General features: G+C 38.6%; 2 protein-coding genes across 2 annotated transcripts in view; both read left to right on the top strand.

Moving 5' to 3' along the window:
• The window catches only part of LOC131986922 (bromodomain adjacent to zinc finger domain protein 2B-like), a 74141-nt gene extending 66502 nt beyond the window's left edge, over nucleotides 1-7639 (top strand). The window contains 9 exon segments of the mRNA XM_059352064.1: nucleotides 127-379; nucleotides 612-767; nucleotides 1445-1605; nucleotides 2523-2887; nucleotides 3444-3579; nucleotides 3664-3810; nucleotides 4469-4773; nucleotides 5879-6022; nucleotides 6182-7639. Coding sequence (XP_059208047.1) covers nucleotides 127-379; nucleotides 612-767; nucleotides 1445-1605; nucleotides 2523-2887; nucleotides 3444-3579; nucleotides 3664-3810; nucleotides 4469-4773; nucleotides 5879-6022; nucleotides 6182-6338 — 1824 coding nt within the window. The 3' untranslated portion in view covers nucleotides 6339-7639.
• A 1431-nt stretch (nucleotides 7640-9070) lies between these two features.
• wdsub1 (WD repeat, sterile alpha motif and U-box domain containing 1) lies at nucleotides 9071-21888 on the top strand. The gene is made up of 13 exons (XM_059352055.1): nucleotides 9071-9109; nucleotides 10937-11347; nucleotides 11611-11798; nucleotides 12341-12427; nucleotides 13489-13582; nucleotides 14617-14650; nucleotides 14817-14857; nucleotides 17759-17856; nucleotides 17973-17990; nucleotides 18292-18318; nucleotides 18704-18883; nucleotides 20259-20393; nucleotides 20518-21888. Exons 2-13 carry the CDS (start codon nucleotides 10950-10952, stop codon nucleotides 20667-20669), a joined length of 1452 nt encoding a protein of 483 aa, XP_059208038.1. The 5' UTR covers nucleotides 9071-9109; nucleotides 10937-10949; the 3' UTR covers nucleotides 20670-21888.
• The last annotated feature ends 480 nt before the right edge of the window (nucleotides 21889-22368 follow it).

Genomic DNA, 22368 nt, shown 5'->3' with positions numbered 1-22368 from the left:
TGAGGAGGCGGCTGTGTTCTGTATTATTTTGTCCTCCTCGTACGTGCTCCTGCACCTAACCTGTGAATCTCACTTTTATTTTTCTGCACCTCCCTCACCTTCTTGTTTTTCCTCTTTCCTCCCCAGGCGAAGTCAGGTGCTTCATTGCTAGGAGTTTCTTTCGGAAGCTGGCCCTGTGGTGTGATCAGTCCCAGCCTGCCTCTGTGTAACAGCCCCAGCCCCATGCAGGGCCTCTCTCTGGAGGGCAACACCACAGCTAGTGTCTCCAGCAAGAGTGACTCACCGTTACCTCGCATGGAGAAAAGCTCCTCCATGCCCTCTCCTGCCCTGGAGATGCCCAAGTCTCTGGACCACGCCGTGGCTCGGCCAATTCCAGAGGGTGAGTGCACCAAAATCATTAAGACAAATTAAAGTCAAGGTCATAATCGACCCCCATTTTTTAAATTGAAAAATAATTCACCTGCCTGAAAAGATTTTACTTGCCTGAAAACTTGCCAGATAATTGGATTAGGGAATGTTCTGCTCTGTTGTACAGCAATCTGAGCACCTTTCTGCAGTGATGTAGTTCAGTGTCTGCTGGTTTACCTGCCTGTTTGTGCTCATTGTGGCAGAGATGCTGACAGGCTGGTGGCGGGTGTCTGACATCGAGGAGCTGAGGGCTTTAGTCGGGGCTCTCCACAGCCGAGGCATCAGAGAGAAAGGTCTCCAGAGGCAGATGCAGAAATACACGGAGATCATCCCCCAGGTCTGCACCAAACACAGAGACGGTAAGAGCCTTGACATTTCTTCTGAGCACATAATCACTCTATATATATATATATATATATATATACAGGGTTCGCACAAAGTATTGGAAGTGTGGAAAATGCTTAATTTTACCAGATATGTATTACATGTTAGGAATATGCCTGTATTATATCATAATGTATGTACGCTTTAAAAAATGCTTGATTTTCAGTATAATCTGGACATTTTTGGTTTAGGTACCTTGAAAGTGCTTGAAAAATGCTTAAATTTTACATTTACATTTACATTTAGTCATTTAGCAGACGCTTTTATCCAAAGCGACTTACAGGAAGAGTAAAAACAAACAATCAAGGTCTAGTGCAATAAGAGCTATTAGTGCATCAATAAGTTCTAGTGACAATTCTTTGAGGAGTAGAATTATTTTATTTTACTCTTTAAAAGCTGTAGGAATCTGTATATACTGTATGTCCATTTGAGGAGGTAATTATAACTATTGTTGGTGCAGAGTCGGTGCTGCGATGTTCAATCTCAGAAGCGTGTCCTTGATGATCCCTGAATACTGTACAAACACTGTATTATTTATGACTGAGTTGCATGAATATCTCTGGATGTTTGGCTACATTGCTCGTGTGTTTACCTGCATGGTGAGTGTGTTTGTGTGTATTCACTGACTGATGCGTCTGGTGTGGTCATGTAGTGGCCATGATCGAGCTGCATGAGCTGGAGGAGAGCCAGGTGAGCGTGGAGTCGGTGCGGGGCTGGTGCGTGGAGGAGCAGGCCATGGAGATGGACATCGCCGTGCTGCAGCAGGTGGAGGAGCTGGAGAGGAAGGTGACTGCAGCCAGCCTGCAGGTCAAGGTGAACACCAACACAACACACACACACACTGTTAGTGGTGTGAGAAACATGTTGAAGGGGAGACTCTACAGGTGGAAAGGGTCAAACTTTAACTAATAGATATCACCAGGAAACTTCCCTATCTGCTTAGTTATCTTTTCTGTTACACGTTTTTTTTTAAAGTATGTTTAAATATACAGATGATCATGAATTACTCAAATTATTATGTTCTTAAAGTCCTCCTCTGCTAAATAAAAACCCAATGTTTTTAATCAGTTGGGACCCTTCTCAATGTTTTTTTTACTTTTTATGTGATAAAAACCATGTTAAACAAAATTTGAATCATAGCATAGTGTTTTTAAATATTCATACAAATTAAATGTGTTTGAAGAGAGGCTTTAAATACCTGCTGATTTGTACTATTTTCCAAAATAGAAATCAGAAAATTGGATAATTTCAGGTGCAAAATTCTTGTTTTCATTTTGTTGAGATATTGTAGTCAAAGGTTTACCAGAGGGAGTTTAGAGTATCTTGTTTTACCACTCCATAAAACAGAAAAATACGTTTACACAGCCATAAAAAAATCTATTTTCACCATGTTTTAGGAATATAATGTTTTATAAATTAGGCTATGAATCATACATCATAATATAGATAGGAATGAACCTGGAAAGTATGTCTGCAGGTGAAGAGCAGATTTCTGGCTCACAGTGGGAGAAAAAAATCATTTTGATGCAAATGATGCCTATGTAATGATAACGTATGCTGAATTTAGGAGAAATCTACAAATAGACAAAGTGTAGTAATATATAAAATATAGATAATATATAGTATTTATCTTGGTGTTGTCATTCCACTAGTCTGAAAGCAGATGTTATGGAAGCAAAACAGCCCAAAATTTCAAAATGAAATCCTGAATTGTTTATTTCCTCCTCCAGGGCTGGACGTACCCGGACCCTCAGTCTGAGCGGGAGGACCTGGTGTATTACGAGCACAAGCCCCCCACCAAACCAACACCAGCGTCTGCCAGCGCGGGGGACAAGGACTCCAAGGACTCCAAGGACTCCAAGGACTCCAGGGACTCCAGGGACCACCCGGAGGAGCGGGGGGAGAAGGGCGGGGTGATGCGTCACCTGGACAACCCTCTGGACATAGCAGTGACACGTCTGGCTGATCTGGAGCGCAACATCGAGAGAAGGTACCTGAGGAGCCCCTTAGGTACCACCATTCAGATCAGGCTGGATAATGTGGGTACGGTCACTGTCCCTGCCCCCGCCCCATCCACTAGTGCTGAAAGGGAAGGGTAGGTCATTTCTCCAACCAAAGCTCCCCTCTCCCACTGAGACCCTTTCCTCTCTCTGTGTGTGCTTTATGTTTCCCATACTACTCAGTGAGGGTCTTTGCGGTGGCTTGTTGCATTTCCGTTTGTTTCTTTGGTCTTGTGCGGTTTCCTGGGTGGGGTGGGGTGGGGGCCTCCACTCAGCTTCATTTCCTCTACAGGCATTGTTGACTGGTTTACTGGCTTCTTTATTTTCTGCAGTCTTTTGCATGGTGTTGTGCATCAGTAACCTTGGTTATGGGCATACTCATGTCTCCCATAATACAGTAAACACTTTCACAGGTTTCACTCTTTCTGCATGAACTCCCCTCAACATAACAGTAACTGGGTGTGTCCTCTCCTCGGCCCTACACCCTGAATCCTCCTGCCTGTCTCTGCAGCTGGAGCTCCTTATGGTCTGCTGTCCTACGGCGGCTGGTTCAACTCACACTTTTACTACTTAGTTTGTGTGTGAATATGCCCACATATTCACGTCTGTTGCACATTTCTGTTACTGACCATCCCTCATTGTCTCTGTTAGCGGTGAGGAGGAGGTGGCCCACGGGATGAAGGTGTGGAGGAAGGCCCTGACTGAGGTGCGGAGTGCTGCCCAGCTGGCCATGTGCATCCAGCAGCTGCAGAAGTCCATCGCCTGGGAGAGGTCCATCATGAAAGTGGTGAGCACAATATTTCCACTCATTAAAAACAAACTCTATTCAGGAAACTTACATTGTTTTTTATGGATGCTCTTGTTTTTTCAGTACTGTCAGATGTGCAGGAAGGGGGACAACGAGGACCTCCTCCTGCTGTGTGACGGCTGTGATAAAGGCTGCCACACCTACTGCCACAAGCCCAAGATCACCTGCATCCCAGAGGGAGACTGGTACTGCCCCGCCTGCATATCCAAGGTACCACAACCGGTTCTAATCCAATAATAATAATAATAATAATAATAATAATAATAATAGTCATCTCTCTGCAACTGGTCACCTGTTGAAAGAGTTCTACTTCTGTATTTGTGCATGATTCCTCTATAATTTAGAAGTTTAGAGAAATATCAACACCATACACACCAGTTACCAATCTTGGTATTTTTGACAGCCAAAACACATTTCTCTGTATTAAAACTTTAGCTGGATGATATTTTGCCCCAGTTTAAGTATTTAATGCCTTTAATTGAGAGTAGACAATTGAAAGGTGACAGGAAATAAGCTGAGAGAGACAAAATGATGTACAAGGGTTCACAGATTCAGAACAACTGCAAGGATTAATATTTTCCAATTTTATTACAATTCCTCAACTTTTATTAGCTACAGCATGGATTTGGCATTGGTCCTGTTAAGTGGTAATAAATCTCACATTCATAAAATTGTGGGAAACAACTGATTTTATTTCATGCTCAGCAGAATGTTTTTATGTAGATTAGGCCAGGGAAGAAACAGAATAATATTGGTAGTGCAAGATAAAACAAATTGAACTTATAGTTTAGCAAAGCCAATATGAATATGATATTGATAATGAGTAATTGCTCCAGACCTTAGAACATGTTTTGTTTATCCTGTGCAGGCAAGCGGTCCCTCGCCCAAAAACAAAAAACCTCCAACCAAACCAGTAGCATCCAGCGGAGGAGGCGGGAAGAAAAGCGGCGAGGGGAAGAAGAACGGGAAGCAGCAGGCGGGGAACGGCGAGGTGTCGGAGGACGACCCGGCCAGCGCCGGCAGCACGCCCAAGAAAGGAGCGAAGGACTCCAGCAGGAAGAGGAAACCAGAGGAGAGCTCGCCTGCCGTGGCGGCGTCCAACCCGGACAGCCCCGTGTGTGTGAAGAGAGCCAAGACCGCCAGAGACAACAACCGGGACCTGGGCCTATGCAGGTATGAGCCTCCTGTTCAGACTCGTCTTTCTATTCAATCCTCTTTTATTCATCACACGCTTCTAAAGACACCAGCTGCCTCCCACTGCTGGACTGGAACAAGAAGTTTTCTCTTTATCAGTAAATATACTGAATACTGAATACTATACTATACTATACTGAATACTAAATATACTCTAACTTTAACATCAGCTTGTAACAAACAGAGTTTTATCAAAAGAAAGTTTGTTAACGGTACTGTTTTTTTATCTATTAGTCTAGTTTATATCTGGTTAGAGTTAGCTGCTATTAGCTTATCCAAACATACACTACATCAAATATTATGGAGTCATATGGAGTCTCATTAAAAATAATAAATCTGAAAATATAAAGAGAAATAAACTAATATGTAAACAAAAATGTGAAAATATAATAAATATAATACTTAATACAATTAATGAATTCAAACAATGACAGAATATAATACGGACAAATAAAAGGATATGCATCATAAAAAAAATAGAGTAATTTACAGACAAGTTTAAAAAAATGTAAATATATACAAATGTATTTTTTATTTACTTGTTTATTGTTGTATGTATTTTTCTTTATATTTTTATTATATTTCTGATTTACTTTTTTATTCTTTTATTAAATCCTCCTTATATGTCCACATTTATTTTCCTCCTATGACTTTAAACTGCCCTTAACTACTATTTTTGTCCACTTGGGGGCAACAAAAACAAACTGCATAAACAAAAGTGACATTTTCGTCACTCTGAAGTTGATAAAATAATCTCTTTACACATCCAGTAGTTGTGTTTCTGTCTACGTTCACTCAGCAGGTAGAGGGTTTTAGTCTCTCTGGCTCAAAGCTGTTGGCTCTAAAACACTAAAAAACTACTTTACTCTGTAGTTACTGTGTTACTCTGTGTTTACTCAGAGTCTGTTGATAATTGTCTGTGGGTAACAAATTCATTATTAACATTAAAAAATGTTTATTCTAGCCACTTCAAAAGAGAAATCAATGTTAAGCTTCCCAGTGACAGACAGCCCACTGCTTCCTCTCTGTCTAACTGCATGCTTTGTGTTTCTTTGTGTGTTTTGTGTGTTTGTGTGTTCTTCAGGGTTCTCCTGGCTGAGCTGGAGCGGCATCAGGATGCATGGCCTTTTCTCACCCCTGTCAACCTGAAGTCGGTCCCGGGCTACAGGAAGGTCATCAAGAAGCCCATGGACTTCTCCACCATACGTGAGAAGCTTGTGAGCAGCCAGTAAGTTCCCATCACTTGTTTTTCTGCTGGAAGCCTTCAGGGAGTTCGCTCCGAATTTAAAGTCCGGAGTTGTTTACAGACAACAAGTTTTATTTACAGCACAGAAGGTGATCCAAGTTACAGTTTCTGACTTTTAAACTTTCCCTTTTTTTATTTCAGGTATCAAAACCTGGAGACTTTCATCATTGATGTCAACTTGGTCTTTGATAACTGCGAAAAATTCAATGAAGACAATTCAGACATTGGTCGAGCCGGTCATAACATGAGGAAGTTCTTTGAGAAGCGCTGGACTGAGCTTCTGAAACAAACAAACTAAAGCGTCTGTTCAGATCCTCAACCATAAAACCATTCAACGTTTCATATCGGAGCACCAGGTTTTACTTTTATTTTTGTTTTCTGATGGAGAATGTGGAAGAAGAAGTGAAATCCTTAATAAGGAACCCATGGTGTGCTAAAGAGAGTTGTCACCTTTTTAAAAAAAAAAGAAAAAAAAAGTCGTTACAGGAGGTGCGCTGGATTTTATTACAACAGGGATAAAAGCCCCAAAGAGTCCCAGAGAAATGGGGTCGTAGTGCAATACCATTCCCTGTCTCAGAACACTGCACTGAATTAATCCTCAACTGTCACTGATGTGTCTCGCTAGAATACTTTCCACTACTTGTAAATAATCTTTTGTTATTTAATCGTATTATAGTGAATGTATTTAATTTTGTAATAATTATTTATGAATCAAGGTCCACTTCATTTTCTATGAAAAGGAAGAATCAGCTGAACTGCTTTGAATTTAAAAAAGAAAAAAAAAGGAATGTGTCTTTGTGTTATAATTTTTCTCCCAAATATCAACAAAGCCAAGAAAAAAAAACTGTTTACACTGTTCAGTGCTTTGGGGCATCAGAGGACTGTATTCATTTGTTCAAACTGTAAAACTGCATTTATTTACAGGAACAGCAGAGGAACAGTACGACAATGGCGATTCATGTGTATATACTGTTTATTAATGTCAATATTATGTCTTGTTTGGAACGATGTGTAAAAATTGTTTAAGAATATTAAGATATTGTTTATGCCTTAGAATGATTGTAGCATTCTATTTTAGTGAACGTGATGAAAACATTATCATAAATATTGTTTGTACAGTATATACATATCCTCTGCAAACACTGTGGTATCCTTAATCTTGGTAGTGCCTACCCTTCCAACAGGGGCATGTAGGGGATGTTATTGTTTTTAGTTTTCATTCTTATGACAGACATTATTTTTTTTATATGATTTCAATCCAACAAGGCCTCCAAAGTTGGACAGTGATACAGAAATCATTCCTCACCATAGCAGAAAAAAAAGCATTCAAAAACAAGCATTCAGTTATGCTTCCATGATGCATTTCCTCGTAATCTGCCACAATACAGAGGACCTAAGGCCATTTGTAACCACTGTGTTGAACCTTGCTGTGTGTTGTGGCCTGATGGAGGCAGCTAGATTTTTTTGTACCCAAGTCAAGAGTACTTGAAGTTACTTTATTTAAGATATTGTGGAATAAAAGTATCATTCTTTTGTAGGAGCTTTATTTTTCACTAGTGTGTGGCACGGACCTATTAAAAGGATGTTTTTCAACGTAAATGACTTCAACTTGTTTTATTTCAATTACCTCCGACAGAGCTGCTTTTAATAAAAGGTACTGTGGTACATGTGTGGATTAATATCCTTTATTCTCTCAAATCACAAATCCTATAAGCATTTATGACCACAAGCTCATCCTGAGATCAGTGTCAAGGTGTTGCATAAGGAAATATTTTCTCAAATTTCACAGTCTAAAGTTAATAGAAAGTTTGTCCAATATTTTATCATCAAATACCTAAGATTGGTGCCCAAAATGCAATTATAAAAACATATATATATATATATATATATATATGATCCTAAAAGCATGCATTAAATGTTATTAAGATATATAATATAACAAAAAACATTAAATTGACAAGGATGTTTGGATGCAAACCATGTCTACCATATTGGAAATTGCAATTTTTAATAAGATAAATTGAAAGTATTTTAAGAGAATTTATGAATAACAGAAATAGTGTCAGGCAGCTCGCTATCATGTGGATGATCACAAGAGTTTTTAACTGACACTTTTGTCGAAGTGAAAGCAGAAGTACAGCAGAAGAATTCTCCATAACAAGTTGAGTTTTGTCATTTTACTGAAAGGGACAATTCACCCCAAAATACAAAAATAAATTTTTTTGTTACCGGTTGGGCCGTTTATCAAGATATCTTTATTCTATGAAAATATCTCTATTTTCCATATTTTGTAATGCCCATATCTCTCTTGAATTACTTTAAATTAATCTAATTGTAAATTAAGTGTTTAAGTCCTCTTCTTTTGTTAAAATATTCAAACTGTTGACGGACTCAACATAATAACAGACAGAGAAAAGTAAAACAATTTCAATGAAAAAAAAGTATTCTTTTAAGAATTTGACAATTGTATTATATTTGTATATAGCCTGTCAGAAACATGACATGACAAGTATCATGAGCATTAATGTTACTTCAAAGTGTCATTAATGTTCATGACACACCCCATGTCATGTTTATGACACGCTCATGTCACTCTTATGTAGACACCTTCAAAATAAAGTGTTACCAATATTAGTGTAAACAATAAAACACTGATAAACTAAACAGATAATTAAAGAATCTCCCTCTAGCTCTAGTGATGATGTTAAAGGAGTAAAATCATGATCTGATCACTGAGGATGGAGTGATTTTACCATAGGTGGCTATGAGGAGATGATTTAGGAAAAAAAACAAAAAACAATTTTGACAAAAAATTACTTAGGCGATTATTTTAACAGTGTGACGATATGCAGTTAAGATTCTGATTCATTGTTGGAAAATAAATATTTAAAATATGATAGACTTTAGAGAAATATAGATTTGTTTAAAACATATTGTGTAATATAGCGTGTAAATCCTCAGAGACACAAATGATCCTGAGGATGACGTATGCCGCATGACGTCACGGTCAGCTGTTCGATGAGGAAGTAAACAAGAGTTGGGTGAAGGGAACAACACGGCGGAGAACAGGTAGCCTGCTGGAGCTAACCCTAGCTAACATTACAACCACATTTAATGTTATTCACCGTCTGAATTTGCTTGTTGAGCTGGTTATTGTCACGGTTTGTTTCCCGCTGGTGAATAATAACTGACTTTATATCCTGAAGTAGAAAGTTGCTGCTGTTAGCTTGGTGTCCCAGTGGATTACTGGTGTTTATCTGCTGGTTACTGCTGGTTACTGCTGGTTACTGCTGGTTTCTCTCTGGTTACTGCTGGTTACTGCTGGTTACTGCTGGTTTCTCTCTCTGTTTATCTGCTGGTTACTGCTGTTTATCTGCTGGTTACTGCTGGTTTCTCTCTCTGTTTCTCTCTGTAGCGAGCTGAGCTGACACACCAACACATGATTAACAGTAAAATATTAAATATATATTAAACCATATTAAACGTTGAAGGGTTTAGGAGTGTTTCCTCCTCGACGGTTGTTTGATAGCTTTAGATCATTAATAATTAACTTTAGATAGCCTCATTTGTGGATTAAAATGACTGAGGATTTTGCTCCCTGAAGAATAATAGTACAATTATTTTATGCCTATTCATCCCTAAAGAATTAAAATAGACGGTGAAAGGGAGACTAATGTCATCTTAAATGTTCATTTAAAAAAACAAAAAAAAACTTATTGGGATGTGCCTCAGCAACACAACAACAAACACACAGCTTTGAGTCCAATGGGACCTTCATGCATTCACTCCCCATTGTAGCCGACATGTCTGTTATGTGTGAAGGTGTTCACTAAAGATCTGGCCTCTAGTCTCCTCAAAGATGGAGAGAGACTCAGCGGACCAGATGGAGGAGAGTCTAGCAGGACTTTGGGCTCTGCAGCTGCAGAGCAGACAGACATCTTTCACTGGAAAGAGTTTTGGTTTTTGGACTGAATAAAGTGTGTCTGGATCATCTGCAGAAGCTTGAACATGCATGCAGGGAGAGAGCTGCCAGCAGTAGATAGACAGACAGACAGACAGACAGACAGACAGATAGATAGATAGATAGATAGATAGATAGATATCTGATGCAGCAGGAGTTGTGTTGCATGTTTGGTCATCATTTCCCTGATGTTGTTAAAGAAAACCAACACAGTCTTGTTGAGGCCACGTGAACCTTAAAGGTTTTGGAAACAATGTAAGGTAATTAGAAAGAAATTCAAAATGTAAAATAAATTTAAAAAGTTACTTTCCAAAATTTATTGTATGATTTTACATGGTTTCTCATGTTTTTCTAGATTAAGTGCAAATGCCATAAAAAATGCTTTTATTACAAATATTAACCATGAAACAGAAGTTAAAAATTTGTAAATGAATTGAATTAATCTAATTATAGTTTTTTTTTTTAAATTATTCAATTGCTTAATGGTCTTGTTTGTTAAATTACAGTGGATTCTATGTACAAAAAAAACCTCATCATATTACTGAATGGACAATTAAGGCAATTTTCAGTTCTCTGAAAGTAAAACTTTAAATTTGAAATGTAAAAAGAAATTGTAAAAAACAAGTTGCCAAACACTTGCTGTCATATTAAAGTAAAAAGATCTTAAATTATTCTATGGATCTATATTTTTTTTCAAATTAATATATTTACTGTATATTATATGAATAACTTAACGGTTGTTTACTGTTTTTTTTATTTTTACGATAAGTGTTTGGCAACCTTTGCTGCCAGACTTTTTACCATATTTCTGTAGTTGAGTGTACAGTAGCTCTATTTTGCTATCTTGTGTCTCTGTGAATCTGGTGACATTTAGATTTGAATAAACCATTTTTCCTTCTCTACATGTTTTCTCCTTCCCTCTATGTAAACTTTAGGACTGGTTTCCAGATGACGTCTCTGATTTGCACGTTACAAGACCACCGAGACGATGTCAACTGTGTTGCTTTCTCTGGTGAACTGTTCGCCACCTGCTCTGGAGACAAAACCCTGAGAATATACAGCTGCCGGGACTTCTCTGAGCTGGCCTTCTCCCCGCTGTCGGGACACGGGTACTCCGTCCACTGCTGCTGCTTCAGCTCCTGCGGACAGTTCCTGGCCTCGTGTTCTACTGATGCTACCACCATGGTCTGGTCCACGGTCACCGGGGAGATCGAGGCCGTCCTGGAGCATCCGGGTCGGAGTCCTGTGAGGACCTGTGCCATCTCTCAGGACTCTGCTCACCTGGTTTCAGGTGCATCTGATGGCTCTCTGGCCCTGTGGGACTTCCCCTCCAAACAGCTGCGCAGGTACGTTTGACAGCTTCCACTTTTTTTCACTTTGATTGATATATTCACGGAAAAATACTCATTTATAAGTAATAATAATAATGATAATGAAGATAATTAGGTCATTGCAGCTTCAGTATTAAACACAGCACAGTACAGGTCTCTTATAAACTGAGAAAGGAGCTGAAACTCTGTGAAACAACTCTCCTTGTCCCATCATACAGTATTATACTGAAACAAACATGATCCTGCTGATGCAGCTGCTGTCTGTTGTGTTTGTGAAGGACGGGAGCTGTGAATGACACCACGATGGTAGCCTGCTCCTTCAGTCCCTGCAGTCAGATGTTCATGACCGGCTCCACCTACGGGGACCTGCGTCTCTGGGACCTGGACCTGAACCAGCTGCATGCAGAGAAGAACGCCCACGACCTGGGAGTCACCTGCTGCACCTTCGCTCCCAGCATCCTCAGTGGTGAGAACAGAAACCAGGAACGCTGTTTGAAACATTAAAAACAGAATGCATCAAATTCAGAGTGTAAACTCACAGTTTAAACTTAAAACATACTGTTTTTGTGAAAGTGTTTCATTAAATATATGTCATAAAGGATTAGCAAATCATCACACACTTACTTTTTGTCAACATCTCAACTCTTTGATATGAAATATTGATCAATACTAATAGAGGCAGGATATTTTAAAGTTTATAAGTAAAACTAATTATATTATTTGAGAACAATATGTTATACTAACATTACATTTTAGCCAGTCATTTACTGGAAATTTAACGATATTATTAAATAAATATGCACATATTAAACCATGATTAAGAAAAAGAACTGCAGTCTATAAAACGCTGCAGTGAGTCGTGAGCACAGCTGGTTAGTTTGGCCTTCGTTTAGCTGGAGGGACAATAACATTACTGATTCATTGTTCTTGGTGAAAGATAAGTAATACAGTCTGATTTTTTTTTTTTGTATGCTGAATGTATTTTATGTTTTGGTTTTGTCTCTTCAGGTGGTCCGGTGGTGCAGTTCCGCCTGGCGTCCTGTGGGCAGGACAGCCAGCTGAAGATCTGGACCATCAACAGGCTGAGCTCTGGAGGTAGAGTGGCATCAATTCACCGTCTCTACTGGAAGTCTGTTATTGTTATTATTATTATTATTATTATTATTATTATTATTATTGTTAAGTCTATATCTTACATGGTCATCTGCCATAACTGCAGCCAGCTCAGACTGTGAATGTGTGTGTGATCCTGTACTCTGCTGCTGTGTTGCAGCCTTCAGACTGTAACTATTGAGTCGTGGCTCTGAGTTAGAGGAACTCTACACATACAGTATTTTCCAGACTGGAGAGTGTGATGTTCAGTATTGATGTGTGGTGTTTCTGTATCAACTGTCAGTGTGATTACAGCGTTCAGAGGGGAAACCCTTCATTAGAGTAGCCGGCTGGTTATTTATCAGTATCAGAATATCAAGACTAATCACTGGTGCTGCCAAATAAAAGTACATTTTCTGTTAAAGAAATCCAGAGTAGCTGCCAGTCGACATATTTTTTCTGTTTTCATGCTGTAAAGTGCTTTTATATGTGCATAGATTTTGCACATTTAACAGTTTCCTTTCTATTTTTCCTCTGTTATTACTAAGATGTTTGGGAAGCCTTTTCCATTGTTTTTTTTGGGGATTTTTAACAAGATAAAACTAACATTCATCACTCACAGCAAAATCAAGTCTTCATTAAAAAAAAGCACGTCCTACTTTTAATCTGCACGGTTTTTATGGGTGCAGGAACTCCTTGGACATTTAAATCTTACTGTGGTGTTTTCAAGGTTTTAAAAATGCTGCTTGGATTTTGAATAAATTGCTTTAAACTGCTTGAAATCTGTGTAATATAGGCTGCCTTAAAAACTTTATTCATATAGCGCCTTTAAGAACAGTGTAACTTTGACGGACAAAACAAAGCAAGAGCAGTAATATAACTACAGAAAGCCAAACAACAGCAAGACAAAATGAGGGTAAATTAAAACAAGAAGACATAAAAGCATGGTGGAGAGAAGACAAATGGAAATAATTAAGATGCTAAAAATAAATAAATGACTAAATAAAAGTTTGAATCAGTCATAAGGAATATGTGTGTGTCTAACTGTTATTTCTCTCCTGCAGGTTGTAAGATGCAGCTCCTGCACACACTAACAGGCCAGACGGCTCCGGTCCTCTCCTGTGCTTACTCAGCAGACGGACAGCTGCTTGTGTCTGGGTGAGATCTTTAACAAGGCTAAAGTAGAATATTAGTGAGTTTATTGTTTTAACCCCTTCATTCAGATTCTGTACACTCTATATATTTCTGGCAACAATTTTCCAAAACTAATTACTTGACTAACTAACCTTGTAGATTTATCCAAGCCGATATTTTCCGTCCATGCCAGTGATGATCAGAAAATAGGAGACAGAATATTCACTCAAGTTGCAAATACATACTCATTGTATTTAAACAACCTGTAGATAGCTGTTTCAAGTATTTGCATGACAACAAAGACAGAAAAGGATCACAAGCCCTGAAATGTGTGGCCACATTTATACAGACACTTAGTTTGACACTTTAGACACTTTAGTTTGATTCTTTGTCTTGAGACGGATTTGACATGATTTTTACCAGTTTGGAACACATTTTTCGGATTATTCCGACACCACATAAATGCATCTAAAATGCCCTATCTTGCATAATTTAACTAATGATAATTAATAAGTGTATCTGCCCCGTGATGGGTTCTTCCTTGGCCCGTGCTCCACTAAGTTTAATGAGAATCGGGCTGATAGTTTTTTCTGTAATCCTTCTAACAAACAGAGCTCATGACCTCCTTGTTGGAGGAAATCCTTTAGTACACTCTTAGAAACCTTCAGCTCACATGCAACTTGTATACGAAATTGAATTTGATTGGTTAAACATCCAAAAAAACACCCATATGTTCCTTTAACGGACACATTTAAATATAACTGAGCATCGAGATTCCCTCACAACAGATGAAAGCCTTGATCTGGAATAGATCCATATTCAGGTCTTGATCTATATAGAATCAAGAGATTGATGTAAAATATAGATTGTTTGCCTGGACTTTAAAGTAGGCCACCGTTAGCTGCTCTCAGAGTGCAGTACTCCTGTTAAACCACTGGAGGGAGACATGCATCGCTTTATTTCTCAGTGAGTCAATGTGGATCTGAACATGCTCTACCAAACTGTCTCTCATTTCAAATATTGCTCACAAAGTTATAATTTTATCTTTTCCCCCTCAGTTCTGTGGACAAAACTGTCACAGTCTATGATGCTGTAAGTGCCTCTCGTTTTCATTTATTGATATATGATGCCTGACTATGATTATACATCATAGATTGACAGTTCTCAGCAGTAACAGCTTTAACCATCTGTTATTTACCACTCCGTTCCTAACAAACTGCTCATATTTTTGTTTGTGCTACACTTTGTTTGTTTGCAGAAAAATGCAGTTTTGCTTTATACACTGAACCAGCATGAGAGGTAAATACTCATTTATATTTATGTGTTTAAGTTTAGTTGACTGGTCTATAAGCATTCATTTATAAAATACCTAAAGTAAATACATTTTTCTGACATCTTGGCAGACAGAATATCTTGAACATAGTTGTGCAATAGTTGTTTATTATTTACTCCTATAAGATTCTTCTTGTGTCTGGACAAAATTCTTATATTTAGATATTGTGGTTTAAATGTGACGTTTGACTTTAAAAACACATTTGTTCAAAATTATAAATGTGTTTTTGTGGAAATTCATGAAAAATAATTATACTGCACTTCTTACACACAATGTTGTTTGTGCAGAATTCCTAAAAGAAATCTTTCACACAGTTTCTTTGGCAACTGGTGGTAACTCCTCTGTTTACAAACAAACACCAGCCCAGTCTGTCTTTAATAAACATATTTCTGTAAAAGATGTTTTGCAATGTTAACACTGAATAAACACATATTTTGCACTTTCAGGACCTATTTTAGTTGAGGTAACTGGACATATGTGATCTTTTTCACACTCGTTTTTATTAAGTTTTGATACCACAAATTGTTTAGTAATGCAAAACATGAGCAGTAAATGTTGATATGATCTCAGTATGAAGGCAGGCAGAGACGCCACTGACAGCTCCTTTAATAGATTATGACCCACTGTGTGGTCACAAAACATGCATTTATCATTTTTATAGAAAGGTAGGACTGCTATCACGTCTCTCCCCTACACATACACTACAGAGCTGATAAGCCTCAGCTGAATGATCACACTCCGAGCTATTTAAGTCCATCCAGCCACCTGTGATTGAAAGGCAGAAAGCTCACTTCCTTTCAGTGGGGCAAATGAAAGTCATTTTGAAAAATCACTCACTGAAGTGGAAGTAGATGAGGCAAGTTGAGAGAAAGTGGATAAATGGCGAAAAAAGTCATTCACAACACTTGACAAAATGCCTCCAGGAAACTCATTTGACTTGAGACAAACTGATAATATAACACTGAGAGAATCTGGAGGTTCGGTTAGTGCGCCTTTCTCTAGTTCTCATTGCAGCTTTTTAAAGACATTGATTGAAGCCAACTTGCTTTTGTGGATCAACATTTCTGAGCGATCCAGCTTAGGTCTTAGAGAGATTGTCCTCATTAACATTGCTTTGACTTTCTTGAATCTACTGAAAATTTCATTTTAATCCTTATTTAGATCTTTAGTGCAGCCTTTGACGTGATAAGCCATCGCTGAATTGGCCCTCTGATGGAGAGCATTTGCATCACTGCCTCATGTTTAGTCCTGCTAATGAGCTGCAGTGCCCACCTTTTAACCATGAAGCAGCTAACAGCAGCTAACAGCTGCTGAGTAGGCTTCTGCTATAAACACTGCTAAAAGCTATATCAAGTATATTTGTCTCATTCCTAGTCAACATATCCTATTACACTGTATAAACATCTTACATCAAGACATCTTAACAAGTGATCTTCAAGTTGTTCCATTAGCAGATTATATTTTACTTATTAAAGGCAAAAAACGCCTTATAATCAGTTATTTTCTTATTTTTGAAGTTGCATTTCTGCAGTGAATGGACCTGCTGAAGGAGCAGATGCTCACAGAATCACTGTTAACTTTAAAGTGACTTCTTGCAACTTACTTTTATAGAAGAAAGAAAACACATTTGCCTTTTATTGATAAATGTCTTGGAAAGAATTTTCATCTCATTGTAGTGTTGTCAGAAATGTCTTTTTCTCTACGTGTTGATACGGAATATTTGAAACGGTTTCATACATTTTTGCAGGTTCTGTTATAAAGATAAACCATAAACGTTATGGTCAATAATTTGTGGACTGCAGCTTCAGTTCACACGCTTTAACAATATAAACACGTCGTATAAACCTGTGGTGCTGCCTGCAGCAGCTGCAGCCATCTCAGAGACCTTTGAACAGGTGCACGACCTCAAGATGCATGTTGTTTTGATTACTGTTTAAATAATAATAATCATAATACATTTTATGTATAGAGCGCTTTACAAGGTACTCAAAGACGTTGTAGAACCTGATAATGTAATAAATTCCCAATAATGTAATAACCCCGATAATGTGATAAAAAACTGCACTTGAGTCCATTGAAAATGTAATAAAACCTGATAATGTAATAACTTCCCGATAATGTAATAAAGTGCATTTTCCCAATAATGTAATCCCCTTTTTTTTTTTTTTTTTACCAATAATGTAATAAAGTATAACATTAATGGAGATTATTACATTATCAGGCTAGCCTTCATTTCCCAAGTCCTGATAATGTAATAATTCCCCAATATTGTAATAATGTAACAGCAGACCACCCATTACTTGGGTTCTAGTGGTGATACTGTGTATCAACTCTAGCTCAGAGCTCTAGCGCCACCAACAGGTCAAAGTTCAATGTTTATCAACTTTTGACCCGTTCATCCGTTTTTCACCAACGAGGTATCCATGACAACGAATGACTCAACAGCTTCTTGAGATCTAAAGGTGCTTGGTGTTATACTTTATTACATTATTGGTAAAAAGTCTATTACATTATTGGGAAATGCACTTTATTACATCATTGAGAAGTTTTTAAATGATCAGGTTTTATAACATTTTCAATGGACTCAAGTGCAGATTTTTATCACATTATCGGGGTTATTACATAATCGGGAATTTATTACATTATCAGGTTCTACAGACGTACTACAGTTGTCTGCTACTGGTCCAAAAATGTTTTTTTCCTTATCAAGTCATGTCTGTCTTTTTATATCAAATCTTACATTTCGTGTCTTCAGTGTGGTGTGATTGTTCCCTGTGGTATTGAAGAGGAATATCTGCAGTATATTAATATATATATATTGTCTATATTAATATATATTAATATATAGATATTGTCGTCTGCTGCAGATACGTGACGGCGTGTTGCTTCTCTCCAACGTCTCCTCTGATCGCTACAGGATCTATGGACAAGAGTGTGAACATCTGGAGGCTGGAGGATGGATGCAGTAAACACACTTTAATAGACTAACATTATATTTGATGATTACCTTTTATCTTGTAATAGATTTATAATATATTTTCTTGTCTCTCTCCTTTTCTGAACCTTGTGTCCAATGGAAAGGTGGGAAGTCGTTGCCTGGTAAGTTTTATTTCATTTCTATTTTTATTTTTACACTTGAAGGAAGAGAGATCAGTTTTTATAATGCCAAATGTACACACTAGTTACATTACATACAGCCGGGTTGCTGTAAGCTTTTATAAAATTCCATCTGTGTGTTGAAATGTTCTGCTTAAACTGGTCTCATCTGGTGGTGAAGACACAGGTGTTGTGTTCAAAGAGTGCTCTCTCCTCCGTAATCACTCCTCAGTCTCAAGTTTGCTCAAAGATTGCATTGGACTGCTTGTGTTTACTGTTTCTTTTTCCTTTTTTTGTGTTCTAGAGCAGTCTGCTCTGACATCCAGTGAAGGTAAAAAAAGGAAGAAATATGCCTTGCTGCCTTGTATTCTACACTAATGAGCAGAAATCACAAATAAGACACCACTGCTTATATGATATGTGCACAAAATACAATAATGAGTTGGTGGTCAGTTTTAACCAGTCGGTGCAAAGTGCTACGTTTGGTTTCTGTCTGCAATGAACAAGATTCTTCTCACCTTTTAGTTTGATCTTGTGTTAATGAAAATGTCGATAAAACCTCCAGACATTTATTTATATCTTTACACAGCCACAGCCCCCTGATCAATAATTAGTCAGCAGGATGCCAGGAGAGCGTTGCATGGAGAATATTTGGCCATTTTTCAAAAGGTGCTGCAGCGACAAGGACTGATGGTCTCTGTGGCGTTCTCTCCCAGGGAGAAGCTCGGCGGGCCGCTCCAAGCTGCTGGTCAGCGATTGGTCGGAGGGGGACGTGTCGGCGTGGCTGGCGGAGGAAGGCCTCCAGGGATTGGTGGAAATATTCAGAGCCAACAACATCGACGGGACAGAGCTGCTCAGTCTCACCAAGGAAACGCTGGCGTCAGAGCTGCACATAGGTGAGGAAACATGACACGCTGCTCAGCGGGAGCACTTCCTCAGCCCCTCGCTCCCTCACAGACACAACGCTCGCTTTGTCCGAACAGTAAGAATATAAATCCAGTCTTATGGTATTACACGCCTGGTCTCCTGGGAGAATGAACATGGACGTGTGTGGATTAGGACTTTTATACCTATTTACATGGATAAAAGACGGCACATTAAATTAAAGTAAGGGTGAAGGAAAGAGTGAATGTTGATGGGGTTTTAGTCAGCAAGATTACATAATATTACTGCAAAAGTACTCAGCTTTGGGGCTTCAGCAGTTCTGACTTTAATCTGGAGCACTTCATCAGTTACATAACCCAATCCCCAAAACAGTGTTTCCCATAAGGTATAAAGTGGATTTTACACCTAATATCATTAGGCCTCCTTGGTTATTTCAGAGTCTGTCTAAAATGGGGACATTGTTGTTCATCAGGTGTATTACTGGTGATTTTACTGCAGATTATCAACCACGAGGCAGAAGTAGGAGTGTTGTGCTGCAGATGTCAGTGTACCAGCTCGGCCAGTATTCGTCATGTACTTGTCAGCAAATGTTTGTTGTATTGCCATGCCGTCATCCATCCCACAGGGCTGTCAATCACTCTCAGTTTACACAGCTCCAGTGCTGTGACAGCTTGTGTTCACATTGTTCTGTTTTTAGTAACGTTGCATGAATCCCACCTTCTTTGCAGAAACTAACTTGCAGAACGGAACTGAGTAGCAACATGTTTTATCTACTGCAATGAAAGACAGTGAAACATGCACATTTTTTAAAATGTGGGAGTGAAATCAATAAGCGTGCTTTTCTTCTAAAGAGGTGGAATAACAAAATGAAACACAGTGTACCAGTGAGATTATCAGGGAGGATATGAAGCAGTCTATGTTCATCTGGAGTTAACTCTTCATCTGAGGAGATCATTCATTTTTTAATTTTAATAAAAGTTTGTCAGGCTGTCAGGTTGTGCAGCACAGTGTTTGTGAAACAACAGTATTCAGATTAAGTGACTGCTTTGTGTTGAACAGAGTTGGACAGACAGTCGGCAGACATGATGCTCCCACCATGTTCTCTCTCACCCACGCTCACATTTACCATCCAAGAGTGAAAAGTGTTAAACGCAGGAATAATAAACGCTCCAGACCTTGATGCTGATATAATTGTATATGTTAGTGTTTTGGGTCAGTTCAGCTTGTTCCCCTTGAAGCTCCAAACGTTTCTATTTTAATGAGAGCACATAAAGTGTTGATGGGTCTTTCTCTTTTCTGGCAAGTTTCCTCATTCTCTTGCTTTGTGTGTGTATGTGTGTGTGTGTGTGTGTGTGTGTGTGTGTGTGTGTGTGTGTGTGTGTGTAGAGTCGGTAGGCCTGCGTAATAAGCTGGTGAGGAAGGTGGAGCAGCTGAAGAGTGAGTCGGTGTGTTCAGGCGTTCCTGATGAGTTTCTGTGTCCGATCACCAGAGAGCTGATGAAGGAGCCGGTCATCGCTGCCGGTAAGATCAGACGGTTCCTCTCCACACTTTACATTTAATGACACGATAGAAAAGTTAGTTGGGTCATGAGACTCCAAAGTTTCTTCATTTTAAACAGATTTGTATTTGTGTAATTTCCCAACAGACGGATACTCGTATGAACGAGACGCCATCGAGAGCTGGATCAACACCAAGAACCGCTCCAGCCCGATGACCAACCTGCCCCTACTCACCACGCTGCTCACGCCCAACCACACCCTGAAGATGGCCATCGGCCGCTGGAGGACCAGCCACTAGCAGGAGGACCAGCCACTAGCAGGAGGACCAGCCACTAGCAGGAGGACCTCTGAGCCTCAAACATTAGACAGAAACCACAGCAGCTCAGGTAGAGGCGCATCTGATTCTGTTCCATTACATTTGATTCTGTTTCTCTATTGGCATTAAAAGTGCTACTATTATCTCTGGTTCTGAGCAGGAACCAACAAACCCCAACACATCAACACCAGAACCACAGCCAAACCTGAAGCCACACATTTTATACTAACCATGCACTGTTCAGATCATTTGGTGAAGTGTTTGAAGTGATCATTTTGGGCCATTTCATACATCTGAAATGTAAATAACGTATTTTAAAACAAAGCTATTTCAGGAAATGCAATTTAAACAAATATTTTTTTGTGTATTTTCATAATATTGAGCAGCACATCTCTACAGTTAACGTGCCCTATATGTGAATATGTTTGTAGAACCAAGCCCGGAATTAAGATTAACACAAAATGACCCAAAAATCATCTCTTTTGCCGGTTATATGGCAGAAACATTTTCCATTGGCTGAACCAGCGACCACAACAAAGAACACATGAGGTGGCGTGACTTCATTTTCACGTCAGGATACGAATACTCCACTATATCTTTACATATCAAAAAATCTTTTGCTGCTATATTAATGTTCTGAATGTCGTTTACATCACCTTTCATTTATAAAGCTGCTGTTTTGACCACTTGGGAGCAGAATCGTAGGTCTAAATGTACTTTTAGTTTATTACATTTCAATGACAAAGACACATTAAATAGATACAAATCAATATGAGCATCCCACAGGAGTTCTGGCCACCTGAACAATGCAGGTTTCAAGCAGCTATAATCAATATTATTATTATAATAAAAAAGCGAATTTTAGCCGTCTGCCTCACAACTTTATATGAGTGGTGAGTGTCTAAAAAACAACTGTACACAACCTGCTCAGCACCAAACTACAGAAAGTGTCTCGCTAATGAAAACAGAGCCAGATATTTCTCTCAGGAGACGGTGGAGAACAAAAACGGAGCTAAAAGAGAGTCGGTATCAGACATTAACCAGGTGGCCACAAACTAATTATAATGTTGCTCAGTAACTCCTGATTGTGCAAATAAGAAACTGTTAAACAAGTTCATTGTCCTAACAACCTTTTTTCCCCCAAGTGGACAGAAAAAATCAGCTCCTGCAGCTTTACTCTGACTATCTCCATCTCGCTCCACCAGCTCAGTTCAACACCTTAGCTTCTTTTCCTTCTAAAGGTTAGACACCAGTCACTCATCTACTTTAGCTTTAGCTCATTTGAGCTTGAAGCAGGAAGCAAAGTGGTTTTTAAATGTTATTTGTTCCATACAAAGATAACAAAAAAAATCCAAAATGCCAACAACACTCTCGGCTCCTAATTAAATTAAAATACATTGAACATGAATAACATTTTGATTAGCTTTAACTTACACACGTGGCTATTTTGCTACGTTGAATGAGTTGCATTTATAATATATGTATCAATAAAAGCCTTTGTGAACAAAGCTAAGCAAGTCGGTTTATACTAAAAAAATACTTTGATTATTATTTATTACTTATATTACTTTTAATTGCCTGAATAACCAAAAAACAATGAGCTGTGTCTAAAAACTACACGGACAAAAACTGGTGTGTTGATTTTCAGTTGGATCAGCCTCAATAATAACACATTTACATT

This window comes from Centropristis striata, chromosome 2, assembly GCF_030273125.1.
Source record: "Centropristis striata isolate RG_2023a ecotype Rhode Island chromosome 2, C.striata_1.0, whole genome shotgun sequence".
Taxonomy (NCBI): domain Eukaryota; kingdom Metazoa; phylum Chordata; class Actinopteri; order Perciformes; family Serranidae; genus Centropristis; species Centropristis striata.
The sequence above is the reverse complement of the archived record's forward strand: the minus strand, read 5'-3'. Positions and strand labels throughout refer to the sequence as shown.